This window comes from Ranitomeya variabilis, chromosome 5 (assembly GCF_051348905.1).
Source record: "Ranitomeya variabilis isolate aRanVar5 chromosome 5, aRanVar5.hap1, whole genome shotgun sequence".
NCBI classification, from domain to species: Eukaryota; Metazoa; Chordata; class Amphibia; order Anura; family Dendrobatidae; genus Ranitomeya; species Ranitomeya variabilis.
In genome coordinates, this window is record NC_135236.1 from 168,200,997 (window position 1) to 168,222,606 (window position 21,610).

The window sequence follows — 21,610 nt, forward strand, 5'->3', positions numbered from 1 at the left end:
TGTAAAATGTATTCATTCTTGTTAATCGCCTGTTATTTGCCCTGGGTAATGTTGGCTCCATGTGTGCTATTCCACCTATGGCTTATAGAATCTACCTCAGCAGCTGAGCCTAGAGCATCACCAGATAGTTGCACTGGGAGTGTGCCAAGCTCTATGTGGAACTTTCTCATAGGTCATCATGGTAGTCAGTATTATGGAGTCCCATATACCAGATTATAACTTTAACCACTTTAAAGTATTTAAAGTAGCAAATGTTCTTTATAGCTTCATTTAAATGAGTGCTTAAAGGAGTTTTCCTAGGATCTCTCCTGTAGAGTGTAAGCTTTTATGGTCAGCGAGGTCCTCTCTCTCCTGTAGAGTGTAAGTTCTTATGGTTAGCAGGGTCCTCCTTCTCATGTAGGGTATAAGCTCTTATGGTCAGCAGGGTCCTCTCTCTCCTGTAGAGTGTAAGCTCTTATGGTCAGCAGGGTCCTCTCCTGTAGAGTGTAAGCTCTTATGGTCAGCGAGGTCCTCTCTATCCTGTAGAGTGTAAGCTCTTATGGTCAGCAGGGTCCTCTCCTGTAGAGTGTAAGCTCTTATGGTCAGCGAGGTCCTCTCTCTCCTGTAGAGTGTAAGCTCTTATGGTCAGCAGGGTCCTCTCTCTCCTGTAGAGTGTAAGCTCTTATGGTCAGCAGGGTCCTCTCCTGTAGAGTGTAAGCTCTTATGGTCAGCGAGGTCCTCTCTCTCCTGTAGAGTGTAAGCTCTTATGGTCAGCAGGGTCCTCCCTCTCCTGTAGAATGTAGGCTCTTATGGTCAGTGGGGACCTCTCTCTCAGTAGTGTTAGCTCTTATGGTCAGCGAGGTCTTCTCTCTCCTGTCAAATTTCAAAAGATCCGCTTAACTCTAAGATGTATCAATTGAAACTTTAATGATGCTGCAGCACTCACACAACAATCGTGGCCACGTCAAACTGCTGGGGGTGCCTGTATTTGGGGCTCCATTGATCTGATATTGATTTTCACCATATTTTAAACATTACAGACAAAATGATTTTCAATTTGAGTGCAATTAAGAGCTATTTGATTTCTAATGGCTATCCATGGTTATCCAGGCCAACGTCAGTATCCTGCATGCTTGGCCATTGGCAACCAAACTGCTATTAGCGGCAATTAACTTAATTTAAAGTGCACTTCTGGAGACTTTTCAGAATGCTATCATGTGTGTGTACATGAGGAATAAAACAAATTCTGGTCATTACATGACTTGTATCTTGTAACTTTTTTCCACTGCACTCGAAGCCTCAGCAGTTTCTCCTTATACCTTTCTGCTTTTGTGCCCCTCAAGTTTCTACTACCTCTCTGCAGACAGATTTGTAGAGGGATTTGAGCAGTTTTTAATTGTCAATAATCAATGTGTAGGATGCTAGCAGGTGCATGTGACACACAGGGGGCAGAGCAAGGGTTAACAGATTCTTTATAAGTAGAAACGGTAAGGGTACAAGCAGGGGGTAAGGAATGTGATTGGAGGATGGGGGAAAAGCCAAATGCAAAAGAATATAACAGGTTAACTTATCAGTCTCTGTGCGCTGGGGGAAGGTGGCTGGAAGATCCCTTGGCGGCACCACAGGTGACGCGGGATGTCTCTAATCCGGTCCTGCAGATGAGCAATGCACTTTCACCTTGCGACGACAAATCCTCCGGATTCTTCAGCATGCGATCTCCTGATCCGTGTGCATGGTGGAGTAGAGATGATGGTCGGCGGCACAGAAGAAGAAGCAGAAAGTTCAGTAAGCAAGGCCACAGTAGAAGCACACAGTCCAGCGGACACAGCCACAGGCACTGGCTGGTCCTTAGCAAGCACCGCAAGGATGTGACTAAGTGGTGCCTCCATGATGGTGAGTGTAGCCAAGGCTCTGTCCGGGTCACTACCCAGTGCAGAAGTCTCTCTGAGCTGAGGGTAGGATGTGTCTGCAGTCTGGCTAGCTGGGGTATAGGCACAGCTAGCAGGCGCGGGTCCGTGGAGAGGGAGCTAACAATCTCACTACTCACAAGCTCATTCAACTGCTATTTATGTCGGATCTGCCCCCATCAGTCAGGTGTCCTGAACTGCTCCAGTCAGCAATCTCTTCCCCCTGAAACACTGATGACAGCCCGACGGTTCCGGCCCAGACACACAGGAGAGACCGCTAGCTTGGCTCTCCTCCCTATAAATGCACTAAAATGCATAAAATATTTTTTTTCTGAAATACAATACATCACAAAGTTTTTTTATCTTCACTTGTCCTGTTGATTAAAAAAAAAAACTAAACGATAGTTACTAATGATAAAGCAAGCAAAATCTTTATTTCTGGAAACATTTTCCCACATTCTTCATAGAATTGTTTCGCTCTACTCACTGAACTATTATATTTGTTGATTTCAAAGAATAATAGTGATAAATAAGCAAGCTATTATAATATCTCCTCGAATAATTCCTTTTTTTCATTCATTCAACTTTTGTGCCACTTTTTAACTGGGAATGACCTGTATTCTGTGTAAAGGGTCAGAGGTGTAATTGAATTGGATTAAATGATTTAATACCTAACTACTTATGTTGTGCTTAACCTAAATATGCTTGATTATTATCAGAAATTAGAGTGAGAAACCATTATGTTCCATAGTCACCTTCAGTTAACCTTGCAGGCAATTTGTCGCTTGAGTACATTTGCAAGTTCACATTCACTAACTGGACAACATGCAGGAGATGCACAACGCCATTTTTTTTTCTGTCCCACGATTGGAATTTTCACATGTATTTAATTGTTCATTGTGGAAACAGTTCAGTACATATCCTTTTAGAACAATGTCCAGAAGAAATAAGCTTATCTAGACATTGACTTGTGAATTAACTTCCAGACCTGGACAATTTCCATTTTTGTATTTTCATTTTATCCTCCCTTTGTCTTTTTTTATAGTTTTTTTTTATTTCATTTTCTGAAAAAAAATTAAAAGTTTTAAAGAAATTATTTTTTGAGTATCTTGCCATTTTCTGAGACCGATAACATTTTCATTTTTTTGGTTGATGGAGCTGTGTGGGGCTAATATTTTGTAGGGTGAGATGACATTTTCATTTATATCATTTTGAGATGGCTATGACATTTTGATTACTTGTTACTGCATTTTTGTGGTATTGCAGGGACCAAAAAACTTAATTTTGGCATTCTTGAATTTTTTTACATTTGTGCTGTTTACTGATCAGCTTAATTATTTTTATATTTTGATAGATAGGATTTTTTGGGGATTGTGTTGATACCACATGTGTATTTTTAATTATCTTTTTTATTGGAAAAAAGGGGGATGATTTGAACTTTTATGTTTTTATTTTTTTCATATTTTTAAGACTTTTTTTTTAACTTTTTACTGTATTGTCTGCTTAGGGGACTTTAACCTGCAGTGCTCTGATCTCTTGTTCTATATGCAGCGATGCCACAGCATTGCTGTGTATAGTAAGACTCACGGTCTCCTGTGAAGCTCAGCCACAGGCTGGGTTTCAGGGAAGCTCCATAATGACAAACACAGAGGTCTTCATCAAACCCTTTGTTGTCATAGCAACCCACGACCTCATGACGAATTCGCATATGGTCGCATTGAATGACACGCCCCTTTTCCTGCGGATTGACAGCAGTATTAAGCAGGTTAACAATCACGGGCGGCACTTCACACCACCTGTGATTGTTAGAGGCAGGTCCTGGCTGCAGCAAACAGCCATTACCTCCCGGGGAAGGGCCGAGCTCACCTGCTACCGACTTGTGCCGCACATCTATGGCGGATGTCAGTAAGGGGTTAGAAAACAAAGTTTTCTCCAGTGGATTCAGCACCTTAGTGACTCTTTTTGGCCTAATTCAGTGACCTAAATATGCATGTGTGAGCTGAATAAATTTTTACATAACAAAATTATATATATAGTTGTAAAGCCAAATTGTTCAGAACTATATATACCATGTAATGAAACCTACTCAAGAAATAGGGTGAAAAAACAAAGATAAAAAGACATTATAATAATAAATATATAAAATTTTTATTGCTAGTATTAAAATACACATATAACATATAGAAGGGGAAAAAGCCATTACCAGGCGAAACGTGCGTTGGAGGAAACTATTGGGTATGGACTTTATAATACTATAGGATATTCCTTTTACTTTATTACCTATGCCTTCTTGATTTTTTAATGCATGTTTGAAATTATATGTAGGCTATATGTAATGGGTCATCTTTGATAATATATTAGTCCATGACTGTGTCCATGTACCCACTCCAATTACTGCACTGGGATTTTGAATATTTTGCTGTTTGGTTTCCCCTTTTATATGTTTCTAGATGGTGGCCCGATTCTAATGCATCGGATATTCTAGAATATGTATGTAGTTTATTTATGAAGTTTTCAGAATAATGCAATTTATACACAGGATTCAGGCGGCCGGGCGCGACCAATTAGCGAAGCGTGGTTCAAATTCCGCACCAATTCGCGGGTGGACTGCGCCTGTCGCTGATTGATCACGCCCGGCCACGAACAATCAGTGAAGCCAGGGCCGGCTCCAGGTTTTTGAGGGCCCCGGGCGAAAGAGTCTCAGTGGGCCCCCCTCTTTAACACATGCCACGATTCATGATGCACAGATACAGCAGAGAAATATAGCGCAGCCAAGTAGCGTATAACAGCCCACGTAGTATATAACACAGCCCATGTAATATATAGCACAGCCACGTAGTATATAGCACAGCCACATAGTATATAACACAGCCCACGTAGTATATAACACAGCCACGTAGTATATAACACAGCCCACGTAGTATATAACACAGCCACGTAGTATATAGCACAGACATGTAGTATATTGTCCAGCCACATAGTATATTGCCCAGCCATGTAGTATATTGCCCAGCCACGTAGTATATTGCCCAGCCACATAGTATATTGCCCAGCCACGTAGTATATTGCCCAGCCATGTAGTATATTGCCCAGCCATGTAGTATATAGCACAGACACGTAGTATATAGCACAGACACGTAGTATATTGCCCAGCCATGAAATATATTGCACAGCCACGTAGTATATTGCCCAGCCACGTAATATATTGCACAGCCACGTAGTATATTGCACAGCCACGTAATATATTGTACAGCCACGTTGTATATAGCACAGCCACGTAGTATATAGCACAGAGACATGGTATATAACACTGCCCATGCAGTATATAACCCAGGCCATGTAGTATAGAGCACAGCAATGTAGTATATTGCCCAGCCACACAATATATACCACAGATACGTAGTAGTATTGCACAGCCCACATAGTATATAGCACAGAGATGTAGTAGGCAGCATCAATAGTAAAAGTTGTTCACACAGGGTTAATAGCAGCGTCAACGGAGTGCGTTACACCGCTGCATAACGCTGCCATTAACCCTGTGGGAGCACTAACTGGAGGGGAGTATGGAGCAGGCACTGACGGCAGGGGAGTAGGGAGCGGCCATTTTGCTGCCGGACTGTGCCCGTCGCTGATTGGTCGTGGCCGTTTTGCTGCAACCAATCGGCGACTTGGTAATTCCGTGACAGACAGACAGACAGACAGAAAGACGGAAGCGACCCTTAGACAATTATATAGTAGAAATGTGTATTTTAATGCTATCAATAAAAATGTTATATTTTATTATTATAATGTCTTTTTATCTTTGTTTTTTCATCCTATTTCTTGAGTAGGTTTCAATAGTATGATAAGGTGATATCCCACATACTGATTATTCATGACTTAAGTTCAATTTGGTGTTGTATTTAAAAATACCATGTGTAAAAGCAGTAATAACCTCTCCAAAAATACAGTTCTTGCTCCCTATCTGATATACAAATAATCCACATCAACTAAAATATGAATGACTTATCCCTAAGAAAGGTCATCAATATCAGATTGGTAAGGATCCAACAGGGGTATCCCAACTGCTCAGCTCAAACCTGTTCACAGTGCATCGAGCCAGAAAATTATAGCTTCTTCCATTAAGTAGTGATAGTTCTTGGGAATTGCAGCTCAATTCCTTATGAAAATGATAATTGAATCATAGAATGTTAAAGTTAGAAGGGACCTCTAGAGTCATTGTGTCCAACCTCTTGCTCAATGCAGGATTCACTAAACCATCTCAGACAGATGTCTGTCCAGCCACTGTTTGAAGACTTCCATTGGAGGAGAACTCACCACCTCTCACGACAGTCTGTTCCATTCATTGGACACCCTCACTGTCAAAAAATATTTTCTAATATCTAATCTGTATCTTCTTCTTTTCAGTTTCATTCCATTGCTTCTCATGTTTCCATGTACAAATGAGAATAATCATGATCCCTCTACACTGTGACATTTCTTCAGATATTTGTAGACAGCTATTAACCCCTTAATGACCGCCGATACGCCTTTTAACTGCAGCAGTTAAGGGTACTTAAACCACAGCGCCGTTAATTAATGGCGCTGTGGAAAAAGTGAATAGTGCCCCCCAGAGTTGGATTTTCTCTGGGGTCTCGGTTGCCGGGGGTAGCCGAGACCCCAGAGAACACGATTCGGGGTTTTTTTACCAACCCCCGAGTTGCGATCGCCGGTAATTAACCGTTTACCGGCGATCGCAAAAAAAAAACGTGATCTCCCTTTTAATTTCTCTGTCCTCCGATGTGATCGCACATCAGAGGACAGAGAAATGGGGTCCCCGATAGCCCCCAATACTCACCTGTCTCCCCCAGTGCTCCTCGTGGCTCCCGATGGGCGCCGCCATCTTCTTCCGGCAAAAAAAAGGCGGGCACGTGCGCAGTGTGCCCGCCGGCCAGCACCTGGAGGATCTTTGGGGTCTCGGCTGCCGGGGGTAGCCGAGAACCCAAAGAACATGATCGGGGTCGGTTCTTACCGACCCCTGTTTTGCGATCGCCGGTAATTAACTGTTTACCGGCGGTCGCAAAAAAAAAAAGCGATCGGTCATTCTCTGTCCTCTGATGTGATCGCACATCAGAGGACAGAGAAATGGGGGGATTCGGGGACTCTGCTATACTTACCGGTGTCCCTGGATCCTCATGCGTCCCCTCCTGCCCGCTGGCTTCCTCCTATGGAGAGAAAATGGCGGGCGCATGCATAGTGCGCCCGCTCTCTGCTGCCATCTGCCGGCCGGCAGGAGAGAGGAGTTGGGGCTAAAATTAGGGTTAGGGTTAGGGTTGGGGCTAAATTTAGGGTTAGGGCTAGGGTTAGGGTTAGGGCTAGGGTTAGGCTTCTTTCACACTTGCGTCGGTACGGTGCCGTCGCAATGCGTCGGCCTGACGTACCGACGCACGTTGTGAAATTGTGCACAACGTGGGCAGCGGATGCAGTTTTTCAATGAATCCGCTACCCAGTCTATGTCCTGGGGAGGAGGGGGCAGAGTTACGGCCACGCATGAGCGGAAATGGCGGACGTGACGTACAAAAAAAGGTTACATTGAACTTTTTTTGTGACGACGATCTGCCAAAACACAACGGATCCAGTGCACGACGAACGCGACGTGTGGCCATCCGTCAGCAATGCAAGTCTATGGGCAAAAAAGGCATCCTGCGGGCACATTTGCAGGATTCGTTTTTTGTCCAAAACGACGGATTGCGACGGATGCCACACGACGTAAGTGTGAAAGTAGCCTTAGGGCTAGGGTTAGGGTTGGGGCTAAAGCTAGGGCTAGGGTTAGGGTTAAATTTAGGGTTAGGGTTGGGGCTAAATTTAGGGTTAGGGCTAAAGTAAGGGTTAGGGCTAGGGTTGGGGCTAAAATTAGAGTTAGGGCTAGGGTTAGGTTTGGGGCTAAAGTTAGGGTTAGGGCTAGGGTTGGGGCTAAAGTTAGGGTTAGGGCTAGGGTTAGGGTTGGGGCTAAAGTTAGGGCTAGGGTTGGGGCTAAAGTTAGGGTTAGGGCTAGGGTTAGGGTTGGGGCTAAAGTTAGGGTTAGAGTTGGGATTAGGGTTTGGATTAGGATTGGTATTAGGGTTAGGGTTGGCATTAGGGTTACGTTTGGGATTAGGGTTAGGTTTGGGATTAGGGTTAAGTTTAGGGTTGGGATTAGGGTTAGGGGTGTATTGGGATTAGGGTTAGGTTTGAGGTTAGGGTTGAGATTAGGATTAGGGGTGTGTTGGATTTAGGGTTTTGATTAGGGTTATGGTTAGGGTTGAGATTAGGATTGTTTTGGGGTTAGGGTTGTGATTATCATTAGGGTTGTGATTAGGATTATGGATCGGGTTGGGATTAGGGTTAGGGGTGTGTTGGGGTTAGGGTTGGAGTTAGAATTGGGGGTTTCCACTGTTTAGGTACATCAGGGGGTCTCCAAACACGACAGCCAATTTTGCGCTCAAAAAGTCAAATGGTGCTCCCTCCCTTCTGAGCTCTGCCGTGCGCCCAAACAGTGGTTTACCCCCACATATGGGGCATCAGCATACTCGGGATAAATTGGATAACAACTTTTGGGGTCCAATTTCTCCTGTTACCCTTGTGAAAATAAAAACTTGGGGGCTAAAAAATCTTTTTTGTGGAAAAAATATATTTTTTATTTTCACGACTCTGCATTATAAACTTCTGTGAAGCACTTGTGCATTCAAAGTTCTCACCACATATCTAGATAAGTTCCATGGGGGGTCTAGTTTCCAAAATGGGGTCACTTGTGGGGGGTTTCTACTGTTTAAGTACATCAGGGGCTCTGCAAACGCAACATAATGCCCGCCAACCATTCTATCAAAGTCTGCATTCCAAAACGGCGCTCCTTCCCTTCCGAGCTCTGCCATGCGCCCAAACAGTGGTTTACCCCCACATATGGGGTATCGACGTACTCAGGAGAAATTGCTCAACAACTTTTGTGATCTAATTTCTCCTGTTACCCTTGTGTAAATAAAAATTTGGGGACAAAAAGATCATTTTTTGTAGAAAAAATTTGATTTTTTATTTTCACGGCTCTACGTTATAAACTTCTGTGAAATACCTGGGGGTTTAAAGTGCTCACCACACATCTAGATAAGTTCTTTAAGGGGTCTAGTTTCCAAAATGGTGTCACTTGTGGGGGGTTTCCACTGGTTAGGCACATCAGGGGCTCTCCAAACGCGACATGGCGTCCGATCTCAATTCCAGCCAATTCTACATTGAAAAAGTAAAATGGCACTCCTTCTCTTCCAAGCTCTGTGGTGCGCCCAAACAGTGGTTTACCCCCACATATGGGGTATCGACGTACTCAGGAGAAATTGGACAACAACGTTTGTGGTCTAATTTCTCCTGTTACCCTTGTGAAAATAAGAATTTGTGGGCGAAAAGATCATTTTTGTATAAACAAATGCGATTTTTTATTTTCACGGCTCTACGTTATAAACTTCTGTGAAGCACTTGGGAGTTCAAAGTGCTCACCACACATCTAGATAAGTTCCTTAAGGGGTCTAGTTTCCAAAATGGTGTCACTGGTGTGGGGTTTCCACTATTTAGGCACATCAGGGGCTCTCCAAACGCGACATGGCGTCCGATCTCAATTCTAGCCAATTCTACATTGAAAAAATAAAACGGCACTCCTTCTCTTACAAGCTCTGCGGTGCGCCCAAACAGTGGTTTACCCCCACATATGGGGTATCGACGTACTCAGGAGAAATTGGACAACAACTTTTGTGGTCTAATTTCTCCTGTTACCCTTGTGAAGATAAGAATTTGTGGGCGAAAAGATCATTTTTGTGTAAAAAAAAGCGCAGGGCCGCGCTTAGTAACCCGATGTTCACCCTGGTTACCAGCGTAAATGTAAAAAAAACCAAACAGTACATACTTACATTCCGGTGTCTGTCCCCCGGCGTTCTGCTTCTCTCCACTGTGTAAGCACTATAGCCGGAAAGCAGAGCGGTGACGTCACCGCGTCACCGCTGTGCTCGCTTTCCGGCCGGCAGGCGCTCACAGTGCAGAGAAGCTGAGACGCCGGAGGACAGACACCGGAATGTGAGTATGTACTGTTTTTTTTTTTTACGTTTACGATGGTAACCACGGTAAACATCGGGTTACTAAGCGCGGCCCTGCGCTTAGTTACCCGATGTTTACCCTGGTTACAAGCGAACACATCGCTGGATCGCTGTCACACACAACGATCCAGCGATGTCAGCGGGTGATCAAGCAACGAAAGAAAGTTCCAAACGATCTGCTACGACGTACGATTCTCAGCAGGGTCCCTGATCGCTGCTGCGTGTCAGACACTGCGATATCGTAACGATATCGCTAGAACGTCACGAATCGTACCGTCGTAGCGATGAAAATGGCACTGTGTGACGGTACCCTAAGGGGTTAAGTCCCCTCTTAGCCTTCTTTTTTGCAAGCTAAACATTCCAAGATTCTTTAACCCCTTCCTGACATCAGACGTACTATCCCGTCGAGGTGGGGTGGGCCCGTATGACCACCGACGGGATAGTACGTCATACGCGATCGGCCGCGCTCACGGGGGGAGTGCGGCCGATCGCGGCCGGGTGTCAGCTGCCTATCGCAGCTGACATCCGGCACTATGTGCCAGGAGCGGTCATGGACTGCCCCCGGCACATTAACCCCCGGCACACCGCAATCAAACATGATCGCAGTGTACCGGCGGTATAGGGAAGCATCGCGCAGGGAGGGGGCTCCCTGCGGGCTTCCCTGAGACCCCCGGAGCAACGCGATGTGATCGCGTTGCTGCGAGGGTCTCCTACCTCCTTCCTGGCTGCAGGTCCCGGATCCAAGATGGCCGCGGCATCCGGGTCCTGCAGGGAAGGTGGTGGCTTACCGAGTGTCTGCTCAGAGCAGGCGCTGGTAAGCCTGCAGCCCTGTCAGTGAGATCGGTGATCTGATAGAGTGCTGTGCACACTATCAGATCATCGATCTGTGATGTCCCCCCCTGGGACAAAGTAAAAAAGTAAAAAAAAAATTTTTCCACATGTGTAAAAAAAAAAAAGAAAAAAATTCCTAAATAAATAATAAAAAAATATATATATTATTCCCATAAATACATTTCTTTATCTAAATAAAAAAAACAAAACAATAAAAGTACACATATGTAGTATCGCCGCGTCCGTAACGACCCAACCTATAAAACTGCCCCACTAGTTAACCCCTTCAGTAAACACCGTAAGAAAAAAAAAAAAAAACGAGGCAAAAAACAACGCTTTATTACCATACCGCCGAACAAAAAGTGGAATAACACGCGATCAAAAAGACTGATATAAATATCCATGGTACCGCTGAAAACGTCATCTTGTCCCACAAAAAACAAGCCGCCATATAGCATCATCAGCAAAAAAATAAAAAAGTTATAGTCCTGAGAATAAAGCGATACCAAAATAATTATTTTTTCTATAAAATAGTTTTTATCGTATAAAAGCGCCAAAACATAAAAAAATGATATAAATGAAATATCGCTGTAATCGTACTGACCCGAAGAATAAAACTGCTTTATCAATTTTACCAAACGCGGAACAGTATAAACGCCTCTCCCAAAAGAAATTCATGAATAGCAGGTTTTTGGTCATTCTGCCTCACAAAAATCGGAATAAAAAGCGATCAAAAATGGTCACGTGTCCGAAAATGTTACCAATAAAAACGTCAACTCGTCCCGCAAAAAACAAGACCTCACATGACTCTGTGGAGCAAAATGTGGAAAAATTATAGGTCTCAAAATGTGGAGACGCAAAAACTTTTTTGCTATAAAAAGCGTCGCTGGTTTCACACTTGCGTTTTTGTCTGCAGTGTTGTTTGCACAAAAAAAGCATGCGTTTTTTCCCTATATTTAACATTGAAAACGCATGCGGTTTTTTTGTACGCGTTTGGTCGCGTTTTCAAACGCATGCGTTTTTTTTCTGCATGCGTTCATTTTCAGAAATACAACCTGCAGTATTTTCTTGCGTTTTTAAGCACATGCGTTTGTTTGCGTTAAAAACGCATGCATTTTTATTGAAAAAAAACAGAAAACACACTGAAAAGCCACCCACCACCATCAAGGTGATAAAGGGATCCAAACCCTAACCCTAACTCTACCCCTAACCTCACCCCTAACCGTTTAATGAACATTTTCTGACAGTCATAGTGCCACGTATTTCAGTGCCACGTATTTCAGTGCCACGTATTTCAGTGCCACGTATCACGTATTTCAGTGCCACGTGTTTCAGTGCCACGTATTTGAGTGCCACATATCACGTATTTCAGTGCCACGTATCACGTATTTCAGTGCCACGTATTTGAGTGCCACGTATCACATATTTCAGTGCCACGTATTTAAGTGCCACGTATTTAAGTGCCACGTATTTAAGTGCCACGTATTTCAGTGCCACGTATTTCAGTGCCACGTATCACGTATTTCAGTGCCACGTGTTTCAGTGCCACGTATTTAAGTGCCACGTATCATGTATTTCAGTGCCACGTATTTGAGTGCCACGTATTTCAGTGCCACGTATTTAAGTGCCACGTATCACATATTTCAGTGCCACGTATTTAAGTGCCACGTATTTAAGTGCCACGTATTTAAGTGCCACGTATTTCAATGCCACGTATTTCAGTGCCACGTATTTAAGTGCCACGTATCACGTATTTCAGTGCCACGTATTTCAGTGCCACGTATTTAAGTGCCACGTATTTAAGTGCCACGTATCACATATTTCAGTGCCACGTATTTAAGTGCCACGTATTTAAGTGCCACATATTTAAGTGCCACGTATTTCAGTGCCACGTATTTCAGTGCCACGTATTTCAGTGCCACGTATTTCAGTGCCACGTATCACGTATTTCAGTGCCACGTGTTTCAGTGCCACGTATTTAAGTGCCACGTATCACGTATTTCAGTGCCACGTATTTCAGTGCCACGTATTTCAGTGCCACGTATTTCAGTGCCACGTATTTCAGTCACGTTTAGGGTTAGGGGTAGGGTTAGGGTTAGGGCTAAAGTTAGGGTTGGGGCTAAAGTTAGGGTTAGGGTTTGGATTACATTTACGCTTGGATTAGGGTTGGGATTAGAATTATGGGTGTGTCAGGGCTAGGGGTGTGGTTAGGGTTACCGTTGGGATTAGGGTTAGGGGTGTGTTTGGGTTAGGGTTTCAGGTAGAATTGGGGAGTTTCCACTGTCCAGGCACATCAGGGGCTCTCCAAGCGCGACATGGCGTCCAATCTCAATTCCAGCCAATTCTGCGTTGAAAAAGTAAAACAGTGCTCCTTCCCTTCCGAGCTCTCCCGTGCGCCCAAAAAGGGGTTTACCCCAACATATGTGTTATCAGCGTACTCGGGACAAATTGAACAACAACTTCAGGGGTCCAAGTTCTCTTGTTATCCTTAGGAAAATAAAAATTTGGGGGGCTAAAAATCATTTTTGTGGGAAAAAAAATATGTTTTATTTTCACGGCTCTGCGTTATAAACTGTAGTGAAACACTTGGGGGTTCAAAGTTCTCACAACACATCTAGATAAGTTCCTTGGGAGGTCTAGTTTCCAATATGGGGTCACTTGTGGGGGGTTTGTACTGTTTGTGTACATCAGGGGCTCTGCAAATGCAACGTGACGGCTGCTGACCAATCCATTTAAGTCTGCATTCCAAATGGCGCTCCTTCCCTTCCGAGCTCTGTCATGCGCCCAAACAGTGGTTCCCCCCCACATATGGGGTATCAGCGTACTCAGGACAAATTGGAAAACAAATTTTGGGGTCCAATTTATTCTGTTACCCTTGTAAAAATACAAAGCTGGGGGCTAAAAAATCATTTTTGAGAAAAAAAAAAAAATTATTTTCACGGCTCTGCGTTATAATCTGTAGTGAAACACTTGGGGGTTCAAAGCTCTCAAAACACATCTAGATAAGTTCCTTAGGGGGTCTACTTTCCAAAATGGTGTCACTTGTAGGGAGTTTCAATGTTTAGGCACATCAGGGGCTCTCCAAACGCAACATGGCGTCCCATCTCAATTCCAGTCAATTTTGCATTGAAAAGTCAAATGGCGCTCCTTCCCTTCCAAGCTCTGCCATGCGCCCAAACAATGGTTTACACCCACATATGGGGTATCAGCGTACTCAGGACAAATTGCACAACATTTTCTGGGGTCCAATTTCTTCTCTTACCCTTGGGAAAATAAAAAATTGGGGGCGAAAAGATCATTTTTGTGAAAAAATATGATTTTTATTTTTACGGCTCTGCATTATAAACTTCTGTGAAGCACTTGGTGGGTCAAAGTGCTCACCACACATCTAGATAAGTTCCTTAGGGGGTCTACTTTCCAAAATGGTGTCACTTGTAGGGAGTTTCAATGTTTAGGCACATCAGGGGCTCTCCAAACGCAACATGGCGTCCCATCTCAATTCCAGTCAATTTTGCATTGAAAAGTCAAATGGCGCTCCTTCCCTTCCAAGCTCTGCCATGCGCCCAAACAATGGTTTACACCCACATATGGGGTATCATCGTACTCAGGACAAATTGCACAACATTTTTTGGGGTCCAATTTCTTCTCTTACCCTTGGGAAAATAAAAAATTGGGGGCAAAAAGATCATTTTTGTGAAAAAATATGATTTTTTATTTTTACGGCTCTGCATTATAAACTTCTGTGAAGCACTTGGTGGGTCAAAGTGCTCACCACACATCTAGATAAGTTCCTTAGGGGGTCTACTTTCCAAAATGGTGTCACTTGTAGGGAGTTTCAATGTTTAGGCACATCAGGGGCTCTCCAAACGCAACATGGCGTCCCATCTCAATTCCAGTCAATTTTGCATTGAAAAGTCAAATGGCGCTCCTTCCCTTCCAAGCTCTGCCATGCGCCCAAACAATGGTTTACACCCACATATGGGGTATCAGCGTACTCAGGACAAATTGCACAACATTTTTTGGGGTCCAATTTCTTCTCTTACCCTTGGGAAAATAAAAAATTGGGGGCAAAAAGATCATTTTTGTGAAAAAATATGATTTTTTATTTTTACGGCTCTGCATTATAAACTTCTGTGAAGCACTTGGTGGGTCAAAGTGCTCACCACACATCAAGATAAGTTCCATAGGGGGTCTACTTTCCAAAATGGTGTCACTTGTAGGGGGTTTCAGTGTTTAGGCACATCAGGGGCTCTCCAAACGCAACATGGCGTCCCATCTCAATTCCAGTCAATTTTGCATTGAAAAGTCAAATGGCGCTCCTTTCCTTCCGAGCTCTGCCATACGCCCAAACAGTGGTTTACCCCCACATATGGGGTATCAGCGTACTCAGGACAAATTGTACAACAACTTTGGGGGTCCATTTTCTCCTGTTACCCTTGGTAAAATAAAACTAATTGGAGCTGAAATAAATTTTGTGTGAAAAAAAGTTAAATGTTCATTTTTATTTAAACATTCCAAAAATTCCTGTGAAACACCTGAAGGGTTAATAAACTTCTTGAATGTGGTTTTGAGCACCTTGAGGGGTGCAGTTTTTAGAATGGTGTCACACTTGAGTATTTTCTATCATATAGACCCCTCAAAATGACTTCAAATGAGATGTGGTCTCTAAAAAAAAATGGTGTTGTAAAAATGAGAAATTGCTGGTCAACTTTTAACCCTTATAACTCCGTCACAAAAAAAAATTTTGGTTCCAAAATTGTACTGATGTAAAGTAGACATGTGGGAAATGTTACTTATTAAGTATTTTGCGTGACATATGTCTGTGATTTAAGGGCATAAAAATTCAAAGTTGGAAAATTGCAAAATTTTCAAAATTTTCGCCAAATTTCCATTTTTTTCACAAATAAACGCAAGTTATATCAAATAAATTTTACCACTATCATGAAGTACAATATGTCACGAGAAAACAATGTCAGAATCGCCAAGATCCGTCAAAGCGTTCCAGAGTTATAGCCTCATAAAGGGACAGTGGTAAGAATTGTAAAAATTGGCCCGGTCATTAACGTGCAAACCACCCTTGGGGGTGAAGGGGTTAAAGGGAATCTGTCACCTACTTTTTTGTATATAAGCTTGGGTCACAGTCATCATGGGCTTATCTACAGCATTCTGTAATGCTGTAGATAAGCCCCCAATGTAACCTGAAAGATTAGAAAAAGAAGTTAGATTATATTCATCTGGGGGGGCGGTCTGGTGTGGGTTGCAGTCCGGCGCCTCCCATCGTCATGCGATGATGTCCTCCTCCTTACTTCTGTCATGGCTCCTGCGCAAGCGTACTTTATCTGCCCTGTTGAGGGCATCGTAAAGTACTGCAGTGCGCAGGCGCTGGGCCTCTCTGACCTTTCCCGGCGCCTGCGCACTGCAGTACTTGGCTCTGCCCTCAACAGGGCAGATTAAGTACGCCTGTGCATGAGCCGAGACAAAAACAAGGAAGAGGACATCATCACATGAAGATGGGAGGTGCCGGACCCAGACCTGCGACGTCCATCGGACCGGACCACACTGGACCGCCCCCCAGGTGAGTATAATATAACTTGTTTTTCTTATCTTTCAGGTTACATCAGAGGCTTATCTACATCATTGCAGAATGCTGTAGATAAGCCCCTAATGGCGGTGGCCGCAGCTTATATACGAAAAAGTAGGTGACAGATTCCCTTTTACTGTTCTTCATAAAACATACTTTGCAGTTCGCTCACCATCCTGGAAGCTCTTCTCTGAACTTGCTCCAGTTTTTCAATGTCTTTTTTAAAATGTGGTGCCCAGAACTGATCTGATTAGATCTGATCTGAGCTGAAGTACCTGATAATGGCCACTGCACAGTATATGGATCTGTGGTGTCCTGGCGCTATCCACTGTGAACTTACAGCAACTGTAGGGCCTGAAAACATCAGATAAGTGGCGGCGCAGTGTGTCAGACACGGATGTGACACTGATAACTTGGGGATACGTCACCAAGATCTTAGCTCTTTTAATATATGCATAAAGATATTTCACCTTAATGAGATAATATTTACCTTTACATAGGAAAAATAATTTATACTGTTCTGCTTTCTTTGCAGGTTTCCAGGACGTCCATGTCATGATCTTTGTTGGCTTTGGCTTTCTTATGACTTTCCTAAAGAAATATGGCTTTGGCAGTGTTGCGTTCAACTTCTTGCTCGCAGCCTTTGGAATACAATGGGCTATTCTGATGCAGGGATGGTTTCACACATTTGAAGGTGGCAAGATTCATGTCAGCGTAACAAGGTGATCAGGCCTGGAAGACCTATTTTCTCTTAATGTTTCTAAACTCAATCTGTTATGTCTACTTAAATAGATCCCACATCCCTGGGGTCTCCATGGCAAATATTACAAAAAAAGCCAATTTTCTTGTGATGGGTAAAACAACATTGAATTACCTCTATACACACTTGTTTGCCAAAAATAGAGTGATTGCTAGAAAATTGTGAATCTAAACCAGAAAATACATAACAGTCCAGCACTTGCCTTGTCTTGTTACCTCCATGCATGGGTCTGTACACTATATTATGCAAAAACTACTGATCTCCCCTGCTTTTTTTTCTACAAATTGCTTGGACGTACCAGAAACAAGGCAACATTTTAGGTGTGCCTTCAAGCATTTTGTAAGAAACCCAAAGGAATTATTGATCATTTTTACCTTTTGGGGTATAAGGTTTGTAACTAGTCAAAATTATAGGAATAATATAATTTATTGTCTCAAAAAATAGGTGTTTTATCATATGCTGATCTACAGGTGGAGGAGTAGTCACAGGGGTCGATCGGTGGTCCAGGCTGGTGCGCTGGCATTGGGAAATCCCATCCCAAGCTGGTGCGGTGGCTCTGTGCTGGGACAGGAGTGGCGGCTGTGCTGGGGCAGGGGCTCTGTGCTGGGGCTGGGACAGGTGCTCTGTGCTGGGGCAGGGCTCTGTGCTGGGGCTCTGTGCTGGGGCAGGGGCTCTGTGCTGGTGCAGGGGCTCTGTGCTTGGGCAGGGGCTCTGTGCTGAGGCAGGGGGGCTGTGATCAGGGGCAGGGGCTGTGCTCCGGTACAGTGGCAGTGGCTCTCTGTGCTCTGTGGGGGACTCCGCCGGCATTTTGTCAAAGCACAGAGGCCCCCGCAAATTCTTTGCTGCCATGTTGCGGTGGCTTCCGGGAACATGGCCTCAGGGAACATGGACGTCGGGGCAAGGGCGGCGCATGCTCAGAATCCGATCTCGGCAACAAAATCTCATCCCGAGATCTCGTCTCCCAAGACCTCGGGACAAGATCTGAAACTGAGCATGCGCCACCCCCGGCCCGGCGGCCATCTTCCTGGAGGCCATGCTCCCAGAGGCCACCACAACAAGGCAGCAACGGATGTATGTGGACCACTGGGCTCTGGGCGGAGCCCCCCACGGAGCAAAGAGAGCTGCTGCCACTACCCCGGAGCACAGCCCGCCACCACCACACCACAGAGCCCCGCCGTACTGCCACAGCCGCAGGATTTGTAAGTATATTGCGACCATGAGATGCACCCCCATTTTTCCCCAAAATCTTTTGGGAAAAAAGTGCGTCTTATAGTCCAAAAAATACGGTATCTATAGTGGGTACAGATGTTGCAGTTGCACACATGCCCTGGAGTTAAAGGGGACAAAGGTCTAAAACCAAAACTCAGGTTAAGTTCTCAGGATGAGTTTTTGATGTTGTGTATTTTTGCTGCTCAAAAAAATAGGGTTTTGCAGCAAAGAGGATAGGATTTAAAAAAATCTCATGCTCTGTGTTTTTTTTGTTACTCAGCATAAACTGAAATCCACAACATGTCAATGTCTCTTTTTAGTTTTTCACCACCACTTTAATATTTCAAACTTGTAAAAACACATTACCATACTTGTTCGGGATTCATAAGCAACATGTTTAATTCAGCTTTAAGCCGATTTCACACACTTGTGAAGCATGGACCAAGTTCGGATTGGAAGACCAGTCCTGAACACTGGGCCAGCCAACCTGAGCTATCTGTTTTATTGGCACTTGTAAAGCAATTAGTTCAAGCAAAGAGACCTTGAAATTAGGCCTGGTATTCCAATCCAAGCTTGGTTCATGTTTACACCGGTGTTTTAACCCCTTTCCGACATCGGACGTAATAGTACGCCGATATCGGACTCCCCCTGTTCAGCACTGGAGCCCGCACATTTCCTGGCACATGTCAGCTGATCCACCCATGGCTCTTATCTAGTCAAATGCCGCTGTCAGTCTCTGACAGCGACATTTAACTCGCACTATAATGATAGCCATCCTGATTGATTGCACTAATCCCGGACCTATAGTTAATATATATAGCTAAATGCTAGCAAGTATGCCCATCTGAAACTGTACCTGTAGACATGACGAGAGAAGTGTGCGTGCACCAGAACACCTTGACGCGTATTTCACCGCCTCATGCAGCTTCGTCGGGAGGTAGAGTAGCACTGACCTTAGTCTCGTTATATAGTATTGTACTAATTAGATTAATGGCCACATGTGTAGTGGCGCATCTCCCCCATGTTGCGACATCACAGAAACTACGGCGCTCAGTGCGCCCATCATCCGGTCACGTGTTCAGATCATGTGATCCGACCCCTCACCAGGACAACAGGCAACAACTATAGAGCGCCGTCTCACTGCAACGCCACAGTGCATGCGTGGGTATGTGCTCACATTGCCCAGTATCTAAACTTGGTTATACATAGACATGATTTAAAACCTTATAATATTATAACAGCATCAGATGAATCCCATATATTGATTCACCATTATACTAACTAACTAGCCTATAAATATTTACATAGCATATACAGACATTTATCACGATATAGCAGACAGACATCATGCACAATTGATACCATAAACACATTTATACCATCAGCATAATTAATACACCTTAAGCATGATTTGTGCAGCTAAGAACATAATATAATAAACTATAAGCTCCATTTATTTACTAGTAAAAGGTCCACGATACTAGAAAAATGACTGCAAGGATGCAGTTAAAATAAAATGTGATCAGTTTATAGTAGATTGATATTAACCATAATTATATACAAATGACTTAATCATAAATCAAACAACTGATTTATACAATGTGTATATTAATATTCACAAAGTGAAAATTACAGTGCATATAACCAATATAAAGTGCAATAGTGCCTTAAAAAGTTCATATACATTATAATCAACAATTAATCAAAAATAGCCGATTCCATCATACTAAAATCGATAATGTCTTCATTATTATGTCTATTCATGTTCTTTGGAGGATTTTAGACAGTTAGTTTTTCAGATACCGGGGTTCCCCCCTGTAAAAAACTCAGAGGAGCTCCATCATCACCAATGATAGCTATATCGAAAGGACAAAGAAACTCAAATGCGTTATTAGGAATAATGGGACAATTGGCCCATATAGCAACATAAAACCTAATATAAACAAAAAACTAACATAAATTGTGATGATTTAAAATTTGCGCTACTATAAGAAGGGTTTGAAGCTCACATATTCATTTAAGCCCCTCGGAGCAATAGCGTCCAGTGCAACCATCGATTTACTTTCCTTTTTAGCAATTCCTTCTTATAATTCCCACCTCTAATTCCAAGCTGAACACGGTCTATCCCTTTGGCTCTGAAGAGGTTTGGATTACTCTGATGACGTAGCCTAAAATGTTCAGGGATGTCTTGAGGGTTTTAATATCCTCAACCAGAGCCGCATTCCTAATGTCTCTCACATGCTCAAGAATGCGTACCCGTAATTGACGGGTGTTCATTCCAATGTAGATTAGCCCGCATGGGCAGTAAGCATAGTATATTACGTTTTCTGTTTTACAGTTTATATTATATGTAATCATAAAATTTTTACTGTCATTACTATTGCTAAAGGAAAATGCCCGATCTATGAATTTACATACAGAGCAATCACCAAAGCTCGATTGGAAAAACATGATGTCTTATGAGCCACATAGTGGCTTTTAATTAGAATATCTTTCAAATTCTTTGATCGCCTCCATGTAACTGACGGATGTTCTGGAATACACTTGGCAAGATCATCATCTGCCCTCAACACCCACCTGTGTTTCCTTAAAACCTGCATAGTTTGTTTCCACTGTGAGTTGAAATTGGTAATAAGTCTCACTGGTTGTACATCATTTGATGACTGGCGTCTAGAATAGGATAGCAACTGTTCTCTAGGCATAGATTTTGCTCTTCTATACCCTGCCCTAATGACTTTATGGTTATAACCCCTATGTTTTAAATTTGCAGTCAAGATTTTTGCTTGATTTTCAAACCTCATATCATCTTAACAAATCCGTTTCATTCGTATAAACTGACTATTGGACATGGGCTTAAAAACCTGCGGATGATGGGCTGAAGTAGCGTGTGAGAGAGTATTAGTTGCAGTTACCTTACGGAAGACATCAGTGGAGCGATATCCTCCCAAGTCCTTCTTCACACAGACATCCAAAAAATCCACCTGCTCCTTATTATATTGCCATGTCAAGTGAATATTGTAAGAATTGACATTGAGTCTGCACCAAAATGGTATCAATAAAAATGTCAGCTCGGTGTGCAAAAAATAAGCCCTCACCCAGACCCAGATCACAAAAAAATGGAAACACTGCAAGTATTGGAAAATGGCGCAATTTTGTTTAACAAACTTTGGAATTTTTTTCACCACTTAAATAAAAAAGAACCTAGACATTTTTGATGTCTTTGAACTCGTAATGACCTGGAGAATCAAAATGG

At 43.2% G+C, this 21,610-nt stretch overlaps 1 protein-coding gene across 2 annotated transcripts in view; it reads left to right on the plus strand.

The window, feature by feature from the left end:
- RHCG (Rh family C glycoprotein) overlaps positions 1-21,610 on the plus strand; it is a 350,822-nt gene that overhangs the window by 197,764 nt on the left and 131,448 nt on the right. For both annotated transcript variants that reach the window (XM_077263476.1, XM_077263477.1), the window contains exon 2: positions 16,924-17,110. In XM_077263476.1, the coding sequence (XP_077119591.1) occupies positions 16,924-17,110 (187 nt within the window). The remainder of the gene's footprint in view (positions 1-16,923; positions 17,111-21,610) is intronic.